The sequence below is a fragment of the Sceloporus undulatus genome, chromosome 6, assembly GCF_019175285.1.
Source record: "Sceloporus undulatus isolate JIND9_A2432 ecotype Alabama chromosome 6, SceUnd_v1.1, whole genome shotgun sequence".
Lineage (NCBI taxonomy): Eukaryota > Metazoa > Chordata > Lepidosauria > Squamata > Phrynosomatidae > Sceloporus > Sceloporus undulatus.
The window spans coordinates 146,238,020-146,250,302 of NC_056527.1; the positions used below are offsets into that span (position 1 = coordinate 146,238,020).

Here is a 12,283-nt window from a genome sequence, read left to right on the forward strand (position 1 = left end):
TTCTCTCCAATCCTCCCTGGCTCCCTCCCTCCTTTCCTCCCTCCCAGGGGTGGGGCTGCCCTGGAAGACTGGCTGGGGCCTAGCAGAGTGACTGAGGATGGCCTCACTGGCCAAGGAGTCAGGGAGGCTTCTTTCTTTTCCTGAGGGAACTGTCCATCCCCTCTAAGGGCCGGAGGGACTTCTCATGACATCGAAGGGCCAGACTCCCACCTGCCTGACTTCAGGCACCCACTGAGCAAGGAAGCCGAGCCAAGCAGCCTTTCAGGTTAGCCCAGTTTCTTATTTCCATCTCCTCCATCTTCTTCTTCCTTGGCAGGTTGCACCTGCCAGAGTTGCCACACAGCCATGAGGGAGTGTGTCAGGCAAGGCAGGCGGCTCACACACAAGCCCCATTGCTACATCCACCGTCACTTGAGCAGGCACCTGTGTCACCCAGAAGTGCGCCAAGGGGGCACCGGCCCTCTTGGGGGAGAGCACCAGCCATGGGCACTGGGGGGCTACACCTACCCCAGGATTTTGGCTGCCAAGGGGAGGGAGCGGCGGGGCCCCTGCGGCAGGTATGTCAACCTGGAAGGCAGGCAAGCAGGGAGGGAGGCATCCAGCATGCCATGGCCTGTTTCACCTGCCGCGGGGAATGATGTGAGGTGGGGAGGCAGGGAGAAGAAGGGCAGCCTTGAAGGTAGGTGTGTGGGTCTGGGGAGAATCTGGTTGGAATGAGAATCCAGAGGGAAGACTCACCCACACATCACTACTCTCTGTGTCTGTTGGGGGTGCCTGTCTTGAGCTGTTGTTTTCTTTCAAAGCTCAGGGTGCCAGGGATTTTTTCCTCTTGTGTGTGTGTGTTCTGTGCCTTCAAGTCATTTCCATCTTATAGCGACCCTAAGGCAAACCTGTCATAGGGTTTTCTTGGCCAGATTTGTTTAGATTTGTTACCATTGCCTTCCTCTGAGGCTGAGAGGGTGTGATTTGCCCACCGTCAGCCCAGTGGGTTTCCCGGCCAAGCAGGGAATCAAAACCTGGCCTCCAGAGTCTAACACTCAAACCATTGTTCCATGCTGGCTCTCAAATGCCCTGACCCAAAAACACAGTTCCAGGAACGGGGAGGGGGGGGGATGCACCACATGGGGCTTGAGGGCCAAAGGCAGGGAGTGCCACCAGCAGTTCTAGGCTCAGCCATGCAGGGTTCACAGCCGGTTCAAGGACATCCAAGGGCAGGCAGGTAGGTAGGGCCCAAGGATGAGGAAGAGGAGGCTGGCCCATGCTTTGCTAGAGGGAGGCCATTGTGGCATGAGGATGACTTCCAAATAGTCCAAGAGGGCCCCAGAGGCAAGGACCCTGCCACCCTCTTGCTGCTGGGAGCAGGTGCTGCTGCACAGAGGGATCCAAGTCCTTCCTTTCCCTTTGCCAGGCTGAGGCTGGTTAAGAAGGCACAGACCTGCAGCAGCCCCATAAAACAGGAGAGGAGGTCAATAGCAGCTGGGAGAGGAAGGAGAGGACTGGCACTCCTTCTAATGAGGCTGAATCAGAGGGAGGGACTGGCTTGCCGGCTGCCTGGCTGCCCAGCTGGTTGTTGTTGTTGCCTTGTCAGAATGGCCCAACTGCATTCCAGGACCCAGGAAGCTGCCATCCGTCCTCTCGAGTGTTTAGAAATCCTGAGCTTGTATACAAATCTGTCATTGCAGCAGCCTCACTGGCTGCTGGTCTGTTTCCGGGTTCAGTTCAAAGGGCTGGTTATGACCTGAAAAGCCCTGTAGGTCCTGGGTTCAAGTTAGCCAAAGGTCCGACATCTCACAGGGACATCCAGGGGGAACACTAGACTGGACCCCTCCCTGAGGTCTTTCTGGAAATGTTTTAGCTGGCCTTTGGGCGCTGACTGCTAAGCAATTTCAGAATTGCTGTGTTGTCTGTACTTGCTGTTTGCTTTTTAATGGTCTTGCTTTTAACTGTTTTTAATTCTATGGCTAGCTTTATTATCTTTTAAATAGTTACATGATGCAATATTTTTTAACTGTATCTATTTTAGACTTTGTGAGCCAATGAATACCAGGTGCTCTTTCAGAGGAAGGGACTGGTAAAGCCACTCTGAGTATTCCTCGCCTAGGAAAACCCCATGAAATTCATGGGGTTGCCATAAGTGGGCAGGCGACTTGAAGGTGCACGCATACACACACGCAACCCTGAGTCCTGGAATAGAGCAAAGGCAGACTGTAAAATAACAACAACAACAACAACAGCCGCTGCCTCCACCAGGGCTAGGAGCTGGGCCCCCAGTAGTTCAGCAGAAATGGGAAGGGGCTGCCCTCCTGGGCCACGGGGATGTCTCTACTGACAGCTGGGAGCATCGTGGGCAGTGCAGGAGTGCCCACAGAGCAGCCCAGGATGCTCCCAACCTGAGAAATTAGGTGAGACCAGAGGGTCCATCAAGTGCCACTCCTAGCTGGCATACGGGCTGAGACAGCTGCCTCCAGTGTAGGCATGCCCTGGCCCTTGCCCTGTGCTTTCAGATGGTCTGGCTTTGGCCTTCGGCCCTGGAGGCTCACCTGACACCCCGGAATCTACCAAGAGGAATGGGAGGGGAGGGGAGAGGGATGCTGCCACAGCAGAAGAAGAAGTGTGTGTGTGTGCGCGCGCACACACACACACACACACACACACACACAGAGTCTGGAAGCACAGTGGTCTTTCTTTGGCCCTCCCATGCCAAGAGCATCATTGCCAAAATCAGAGCAAGGAAAGGCTACCTGTTTGGACTACAACTCCCAGAAGACTGTCCTTGCTGGAGGTGATGGTGGGGATTTCTGAGAGTTCCTACAGTCCCAAAACAAAGCAACCTTTTGAAGCTCCGGCCAGAGGCGAGCTTGGCAGTCTCACCTTTCCCAACTTGAGGACTTTACCCAGATCCCCTTTGAGTTTCTGACCTGGACCACGGCTGAGAAGGTTGACCCATGGAAGGAGAGGGAGAGCGGGCAGGGGGGTCCTTGTGAGGAATGGGATCACACACACACACACACACACACACACACACACACACACACGGGTTTTGGACTGGCTCTGCAGGGATCTTTTCCCCTCCAGAGGCTATTGTCCTTGCCAGCCCCACGCAGCCAGACTCCTGAGCATTAGAGAGAGACTTCTCTGCTTGGACTTCCTCTGGCCATGACGGTCCAGCCCACAAAGTTTCCAGGGGTTAGTGGGGTCAGGCAGATTGGAGTCCCAGCTACAGGGCTGCTGCTGGGAGTCTGCCCCAGGATGGAGCTTCTCCTAGTCACTGGACATCGCCTCCAGCATCCACCTTCTCTGCCCACCACAGGAAGGCCCTTGCCCACATCATGGCAACCTGAGCCCCAGCCCACATGCATCACCACTCTTCCTCGCTGCCTACTCTGTCCCCTCCAAAGAGACCATCCACAGCGTGGCCTTCAGGCCCTTCACAGAGAACACAGCCACCCTTGCCAGCTCCAAGCCAGCACTTCCTCCTCCTTGCATGGCCTGGATCACCTCAAGCAGTAAGGGGGGACGAGGGATTGTGGGGGTGGGGTGACACTTGCTGTGGGTCCAAGATCTAGAGGTCTGGGGTGGAAGGGGGTGTTGGGATGAAGGACCCTTCCTCTGCCTCCTTGTGGAGGGGGGACAGAGCCCATTGCCAGGTAGGCTCATTGCAAGGGGGGTAGTTTTCAGAGGGCCCAGGGTGCAGCGGGGGCCTGGCACAGTCACCCCTCCTCTTTTCTCAGGCCAAGAGGGAGTCAGTTCAGCAGCAGTTGACTGAGGAGCCCTTGATAGGCAAAGCTCTGGCAGTCCTTGGGGGGGGGGATAGAGGAGGCCTCTGCTGCCCTTCCTCCCTGGGCAGTTTCCATCAGGTCACAAGGAACTGTGGACACTCTCTCTTTGTGGAGGGGAATCTAGGGGGGATCCTCACCCTCATAGCATCCCCAGTCCTAGTCAGTGGGCTGTAACTGAAGATAAGGGGGGCAGACCCAGCAACCCTTCCCTCTGTTTTCAGCCAAGTAACCCCTAACCTTGACTTCTTCCCCACCCAGCCTCCTCCACTCCAACGACGACGACATTCAAGGCCTCCTGGGGGAGGATGGGCCAGAAGAGGGTGGCCCTCATCGCCTGCCTCCTGGTCCTCATTGTGCTGCTGCTGGCCCTCATCCTACTGTGTGAGTGGTGGTAATGGCCATATTCACCATTTTCTGGGTGGGGAGGGAATGAGCTGGGGGTCCCTTCACTGCCTCTCTTCCCCCAAAAGTGAAGTGTTTTGATGGAGGTGGGAGAAGCTGGGAAGGAGCCAGATGATCAGGGAATCAAGACTGTCTCTGGGAAAACAAGAAAACAGGGAAGCAGGGCCTGCCGCCCAGTTCTCTTGCTCCCCTTCTGCTCCAGGGTAGGAAAGGAGGCCCAAAGGCAGGAGTGAAGTTGTGCGTCCATCCTAGTTGGCTCTTGACCTTTCAACCTGTCTGGAAGAGCCCCCCTCCCCACTTTCTCCAGCTTACAGGGCAAAGGAGACATTCTGGCCTTTACACCATTTGTGCCCTTTTGCATACAAGAACAGAGGCAAAGACTGGTATTTCCAAAAGAGAAAATTATTTGGTATTTCCAAAAGAGAAAATTATTCATACCCAGTGAATCACTTGAAGGGCACACAGAAGGAGGATGGACTCAGAAATGCAAATCCAGTGGAATTCTGGTTCTGCCCCGGCCGGCCTAGGCGCTTCCCATCCCAGCCATCCAGTCAACAGAGGTGGTGACCTGGTTTCATGGCACTTTTGTGGGAAGTTGGCAAAGGACCTGGCACTCTCACAAAACCACATGCCAGCAACATTGCTCCTGATTTCTCCATCATTGCCTCTGAATCAGTGCAGAAGGGAAGGTGGAGGAGCAGAAAGAGAAGGCAAAGAGAAAGAGGAAAAGGGAGAGCAGGCATGTGCCACTCTGGCACCCAGTTCTTGGCTGTGCCCTTCCCTTGCCTGGACCCTTGAGGGTGCTGCCAGATGGCCAGCTCCTGATGGGACGCCTTTGCCATTCTTCTGCTGAAATATAGACATTTTAAGCATGAATTAAAAGTCCAGGCCAAAAATAAGCCTGAAGTTAAAGAGGCTCCATCCAGAAAGGAACAAGAAAGTTTAGGCATCTGCACATGTGACAATAAAGTCACCTCATCATCCCAACTGGGAAATTATCTTGGCAAAATTAAATAAAATTGAATTAAATTCATAATCAAAATAAAACCTCTACACTGTGTGAAAGCAGTGGCATCACTAAGAGGGCGCAGGGATTCAGCCTGCACTGAGTGACCCCCTCAAAAGTGGGATGAGACCCAGCTGGTCCTCCTCCTGCACCCCTCACTGCTGCCGCGAGTAAGACGATGTGGAGGTACTGGGGGAGAGGGCCAGGGGGTTTTCCCCCTCACTGCCACCGCGTTGTCCTACTAATGAATAGGCCTTTACACCAGGCATGCCAGCCCTGAAGTCCTGTCCCCCTCCCCGAGAGCCTTGTCCCCCTGCACTGGGTGACACTTGGGGCAGGATACTGCTGTATCGGAGAAATATCTCTGTTGGACCAACCAGGAAAAAAATGTCCCATAAAACTGCAAGCCAGCAGTCTCTCTATCTCCAGCTCTTTTCATCAGGCAGGTGTTGCAAAAGGCAGGTGGTTTTAGAAAAAGGGGTTGTTGGGGGAGGGGGCAAAGGAAAGAAAAAAAGCAACCCCAGAGATCCCTAGGATCTCCTCCCCCCGCTCCCATGCCCATGGGTTGTCCACAGCTGGCACTGACACACATACACATGCACACTTCCTCTTGGCCTCCAACATTCTTGGATGGAGGCTGGTTCTTGGAGCCATCCTGACCCCTGGTGGACAAGAGGCTGCAATGAAGGTGGGAGCAGAAGTAGAGTCCAGCCAGCACTCCTTTCAGACCAGGCCCTAGGAAGGCTGATGGGAGCTGCAATCACTACCAGTGCTGCCACACTGCTTGGGAGGGGGGTTGAAGCAGGATTTTCAGAGAGGGCAGACCCTTCGCCCCCAGATGAACCTCTCTTTCTCCCCTAGTTTTGTTCTGGCGCTCAGGCACCGACATTGTCTACAAGGAACCGGCTGAGAGCTGCCAGGCCCATGCCGTGCGCTGCAATGGGGTCCCTGACTGCACCCAGAGGAGTGATGAGCTTGATTGTGGTAAGGGTCTGACCCTGGGCTGGGCTGCTTAGGGGTGTCAGTGGGGGTGGGAGGATGGGCATCAGGTCTCAGTCCATCCCCACATTTCTATTGAAAAGGGCTCCTCCAGGCAGGGGTGGACTGCCCAAGATGGCTGCATAATTCCCCCCATGGGCATTCAGCCCCCTCCTCACCCACCCCTCTTCCCCTCTGCAGTGCGCTTTGCCTGGAACCAGTCCTTGCTCCGTGTCTACTCAAGTGCAGAGAGGGAGTGGCTGCCCGTGTGCAGCACCGCCTGGAGTGAGGCCTTCTCCCAGAAGACCTGCCAACAGCTTGGCTTCTTGAAGTAAGCCCTGGGCCCCCTGGGTGGCCTGGAGATGGAGGGACATGGGCAGAAGGTGGGGAAAGCACACTGGGGGAGAAAGGCCACCCCATTGTCCAGACTTGGCCTGATGCTCATGGCTGGCTGCGTCCATGGAAGTGGCCTTCTTGGCTGCCTTCTCACAAGAGTGTGCTTGTGTTTGGGGGGTGTGTGTGCTGTTCCCTCCATTTGTTGAGGAGAAACAGCTTGCCCCCCAGCTTGCTCTGGCCTACACTAGAGGATGAAGGTTAGATGGTTTCTGTCTTCCTAGTGCCTCCCAGACAGAGTACGTCCCCCTCTTTTTCTCTGGGAAAAGCCTCGCGGTTGGAGGAATGGAAGCCACCATCCAGCAGAGCCTCAACAGGTGAGAATGGTCAAGGCAGGGGACTCCAACTGTTACTAAGTCCCCACTGGGTGGAAGATGGAGCAAGGGACCCTGATGAAGGAAAGGAGGCTGGGCTGATTTCACTCTTGCTCTCCCTTGTGGGGAGGGGTTATGGAGGGGGGGACCCACCTGAGAGAAAGCGCCCTTCCTCTGCCCTGGGCTCTCCCTTTGGATTCCTGAACTGAGCTTCTGAAGCACCCCTTCCCTCCCTCATGATGGTCTCTCTTGCTCTTCCTCAAGCTCTGAGTGCCATTCTGGAAAATACATCGCCCTACGATGTTCGAGTAAGAAGACCTTCTTACTGGGGTGGGGGGGAGGCAAGAGGGCCTAACCTGGTTTGGGGCAGGGAGCTCCTCCAGAGGGCCAGCCCATTGGGGTCAATGGTAGAGCTGGTTTGGGCCTGGCCAGGCATGCAGGGTGGGAAGCTAGGAGGGCAAGGGGTCCATGGGTCTGGTGGGAGACTCTTTCTCAGCCTCTTCTCCCTGCAGGTTGTGGGCAGCGGATATCAGGGCGCATTGTTGATGGTGCAGAGGCACCAGCCAGCAAGTGGCCGTGGCAAGTCAGCCTTCAGTATGGCTCCAGCCACATCTGCGGAGGCACCATCATCGACCCCCAATGGGTGCTCACTGCCGCCCACTGCTTCTTCATGTAAGGCAGGATGGAGGGGTGCTGAGGGGGGGGGTCTCTGTCAGTTAGAGGCAGGAAAGGGAGGGGGAGTAATGGTTTTTAGGGCTCCTGCCAAGGATCCCATCCACCTCTGGTCTCCTCAGGAACAGTGTGAAGATCCTGGATAAGTGGAAGGTGTATGCGGGGGCCTCTGACCTCAAGCAGCCAGCAGTAGTAGAGGGGATCACAGTCTCTGAAGTCATCATCAACGCCAACTATAGTGATGACCACGACGACTACGACATCGCGCTGATGAAACTCTCCCGGCCCCTGGCCCTCTCTGGTGAGGCTCCGGACCCATCGGAGAGGAGGTCCTCTGGGGAAGCTGGCTGGTCTGCTGCCTCCTCTCCAGGAGACCTCACTCACTGGCCCTCTGGTGCTCCCTTCTCTGTTCCAGCTCAGGTCCGCCCCGCCTGTCTCCCTATGTCTGGCCAGAACTTCCTTCCAGGAAGAAAGTGTTTCATCACCGGCTTTGGAAAGGTCAATGAAAACGAAGGTGGGAATGCAGGAACCAGTGGTGTCATTGGGGGTGCGGGGAGTGTGGACAGCACCAGGTGACACCTCAGAGAAGGGGAGACACCTGGTCAGGCCCTCCTCCTGCTGCGGTGTGTGTGTGTGTGTGTATGCGCGCGCGTGTGTGGTGCTGCTGCTAGCACCAGCGCCTTCTGGAGGGGGCTGTCTGGGCAGCCAGTGGGTGGGTGATTAGGCAAGCGAGGGAGGCAAGGGGAGGGAGAGGAGGGCAGGGTAGTTTGTTGAAAGGCAGCTCTTTCCGAGTCTGTCTGGCTGGTGGGCAGCTGGGGAGAGGAGGGGAGGAAGGCTGGGGCAGGCCATAGCTGCTACCCCTCCCCTCACATGCACCCATGACACCAACCCTAGTGATGCTACTGGGAAGGACATAGGCCCAGAGCGTACGCGTTGTGTGTGTGTGTGTTCCTTCCCTCTCTCTAGTTTTGCCAACTTTGAATGGCAGTTGATCTGTCTCTCCTTTCCGAGCCACCCCCCTCCTTTCCCCATCTTGCCTCCTATGTGAGGATCTCCCTTGCAAGAGCCTTCTGGGCCTTGGCCCTGCTGGACTTTCCAAATAGATGGTGGTGAGGTGTGTTGGGTGCAGGAGGGGCTGGCGGTGGGAGTCCTCTCCTGCTTTGGGGGCTGCCCCAGACCCACAGCAACCTGGCCCCAAACATTTGCAAGAGTTGCTTCCTTTGGGTGGGTTTGTTTGCTCCAGAGAACACATCACCAAAGCTGCGGGAGGCCGAGGTGAAGATCATTGACTACCGACTCTGCAACAACCAGGACATCTACGAGGGCTACCTGACACCCCGAATGATGTGTGCTGGGTACTTGCAAGGGGGCAGGGACTCTTGCCAGGTGAGATGCCTGGTGTGTATGTATGTGTGTGTGTGTGAGAGAGAGAGGGAGAGAGCAAAGGGGAGTTGGGGGAGAGGAATCGAAAGAGTAGCATTCATTGTGACTGTAGAACCAGTCAACATGCCAACAAGGCCCTTGTGCCTGGTGGGAAAAGCCCCATCCAGCCCTTGACTCTTCTGGTCAGGGGAAGGAGGCTTCTTGGTTGCATCCACACTGCAGTCAAGGTAGTTATAATATTAAACTGCAACAAAACACTTTATTGTATTAATACAGCAATCAAATCAAAGACAAATTCAAAAGCAGATCAGTTGGGAAATACAGTACCAGTTCCTTAATTGCCATTCCCTTGGCCATTAAAAGACCAGATGCAAAAGTCCACCGAGGTAGAAAGGCGGGAGTTTGCTGGCCTGGCCCCCCACTTGGCAGGGAATTCGGCAACCTGGGGGAGCAGCCCTGACTCTGCCCCACAGATAGGCCTCCAAGGGTAGAGGGGCCCATAGAATATCTCCTGCCCCAGGCTCGCCTTCCAGGGTAGGGGTCTTCCCACCAATGTTGCCTCTCTCTGCCCAGGGCGACAGCGGGGGGCCCTTGGTCTGCCAGGATGGCAACCGCTGGTACGTGGCTGGCGTCACCAGCTGGGGAACGGGATGCGGCCAGAAGAACAAGCCAGGCGTCTACACACAAGTCACTAAGATGCTTAGCTGGATCTACAGCAAGATGGAGGTGAGTGTGTGATGCATGTGCGCCTGCATGACTCTGGGGGACACTGGAATGAGGTAGGAGAGCCCAAGAGGCAGAAATGGGTGCAGCAGTTTCCTCCATGGAGATGGATCTGAGATGGGCAGCTGGCAGCCAAATCCAGCCAGCCCTGGGTTCCTTGCAGCTTCTCTCTAATTTATTATGCAGTAGGAAAAGCAACAGATGAAAATCAGAGGAAAAACATTAGTTTTGCAGTTTTGCCACTAGCCCCTTTAAAAATAGATCTAAGCTATTTAAATCTGCTACTGAGTTGTACAGTGTACATGCACACCTCCCGCTCCACACACCTGCATGCCTGTGGCAGCCATAATACTTGGGACACCTTGTTTATATATATGCCTCAAAACCTGAGAGTGGTTTTAGTTATTCGCCAAGTTGCAGTCCCATTTGAATCTGAAACGGTGAAATTCATAGCAGTAAAAAAAAAGTTATAACTCACTGAAATCATGGTACTGCTCAAAAGTCTGAGAATGTGTGTAGTTGCTGCCCAGATTGCAGCAACAAAGGGGCTTCTAGATGCAAAAAGGGAGACCCGCCATATCTCATAAGGTTTTTTTTTAAGAGGCAGAAAACAGGTGAGTGCTATCTATAGATTCCTTAAAGGGGAAAACAGGAGAAACTGTGGGGTCCTCTTGGTAAGTTTGGCAGTAGTCTTAAAAGAGAGGAGAAAAAAACCAGGGCCCCTGTGGGATGCTTTTCAGGTGGGTCCCAGGCAAGACTGAGTACTGTACCTTGTTCTTCAAACCCCAAACAGTTCCCAGAGCGGGTTACAAACTCTCTCCTTAGGCAAAAGGTGAAGCAATGCCCCCTTCCCTGCTCAAGGGAAGACAGGCGCTGCCCCTCTTGGGCACTTTTGCCCTCCAGGAGTGGAAGCAGTGGGGCAAGAGGGCTCCTCCCTTCCCTGGTCTCCCTTCCTTCCGGTGGGAGCTGGAGGGGGGAGTGGGGTTGCTCCCCCAAGCTAAATCTCTAACATGTTTCTTTGTCTATCTATCTATCTTTCCTTCCTTCCTTCCTCTCTAGAGCCAGAGCCACTGACAAGCGGAAGACCCCACCCTCAGCACAGATGCCCTCCTGGCACACCCCTTTCCAGCCACTGCACCAGGGCCCCCCAGAAGGGCTCTTTGGGGAGGGCCAATTCCCTGCTCTCTGGCACAGGAAGGGTGCCGACTCCCCCATGGCACTACGGCCTTCCAGAATTGGCACTGGAGCTCTGCTTTGCCTCTGGAGGGCCTGGAGAAACACTTTGGGCCTGGAGGCGCAGGAGTTAAGAGGCTTTGCACTATCCAGAGGAAGGCAGTGGGCTCAGTCTTTAGGGTTACCAGCGGGACTGGTGGCAAGGGAAACCAGCCAGAGGAGGAGGAAGAGAGGGACCCAACAGCCCCCTGAAGCAGAAAGGAGAGACAAGACCCATGCCTAGGGACCTCCCCTCACCCAAAGCTGGGCTGTCCAACCTTGGAAGACCTGGGTCCCATGGCCCAGGGCTAAGAGAAGTGGCAGCACCTCAGAATACCCTTCTTCTGCCCATATGCTCAGACACATTTCAGCAATAAGCAGGTGGGGATCATTAGGTGAGCCTTGTTTCTTCTGAAGTCACATTTCTGCATTCCCCTGTATGGACCTTTTGGGTGTCCTGGGGAGACGTCCCCCTTTTCCTTCTGCCATTCTTCAGGGCCTGAAGGAAGAGGGGGCCACTCTCGACACGCCCCTTGGATCCAGCACTTGGGTGCCACTCAGGCTGAAAACCTGGGAGGAGATGGCCATCTTGTCCCTCTTCTGCATCTGGGACTCAGAGGTAGACTTCATCTGGATATGGAGGTTCTGTAGACCTCTCCTGGAAAATAGCCCCAGGTGGCTGATCCTCCCATTAAGCCATCCAAGCTGGGGCACAGCACATCCTGTAAACATAATGAATGCTATTAAATGTTATTTTGTTATTATTTAATGATCCTTTGTCTGCATGCATCCTTCTCCCCACCTCTTCTGAATCCCATCAGTCCTCCATTCGCAGTTTGGGAACCTGGGGAGTGGGGGGCCCCCTCTCCTTTGCACCCCGTAATGGGACCCAGACGGCCAAGCGGGGCTCCCAAAGGCCTTCTGCCACTGGTGGAAGGAGCCCCAAGGAGGCAGGGGCTAGGGGTAAGGCATCACCCAAAGGACCTGGATGCCAGCTGGGCACTAACTGGTACAGCAAGCCCTCCCTCAACCATGGCTTCAGGCACCGCCTGGGTCCTTGGGAGGAGGCCATTTAAGGAAATGTAAGGAAGGGCCTCCACTCACTCCTGAGCCGGAGGCAGCGGCACCAAACTTGGGCTATACACAGCCTCCGTTTGGGGAGAAATGGGGGCTACATATAAGTAAGACTGCTTTCTTCGGCCTTCCACCTTCCCTACCGCCATTCTCTTTCCCAGTTACATTGACCTAATGTTCATTACAATATCCCTGCCATCTCATGACGTGGGCAAGGTACAAATGCCATTTGGTGGCCTTGGCTTCCAGAGAGGGCTCGCTCTTGCTCTGCCCTGGAACCTCGAGGGCTGTCCATGGCGCCCTCAGCCCCGGACCTCAAGCCAACGCTCCGGTGGTTCTGAGTTACG

General features: G+C 55.1%; 1 protein-coding gene across 1 annotated transcript; it reads left to right on the forward strand.

Annotated features, from left to right (window-relative positions):
* The first annotated feature begins 203 nt into the window (after positions 1 to 203).
* LOC121932441 (transmembrane protease serine 13-like) lies at positions 204 to 11,586 on the forward strand. Its single transcript, XM_042471064.1, has 13 exons — positions 204 to 265; positions 3,311 to 3,506; positions 4,038 to 4,160; positions 6,049 to 6,171; positions 6,367 to 6,496; positions 6,783 to 6,875; positions 7,137 to 7,180; positions 7,385 to 7,544; positions 7,667 to 7,845; positions 7,960 to 8,058; positions 8,788 to 8,930; positions 9,501 to 9,653; positions 10,710 to 11,586. The coding sequence occupies exons 2-13, from the start codon at positions 3,485 to 3,487 to the stop codon at positions 10,722 to 10,724; spliced, it is 1,284 nt and encodes a 427-aa protein (XP_042326998.1). The 5' UTR covers positions 204 to 265; positions 3,311 to 3,484; the 3' UTR covers positions 10,725 to 11,586.
* The last annotated feature ends 697 nt before the right edge of the window (positions 11,587 to 12,283 follow it).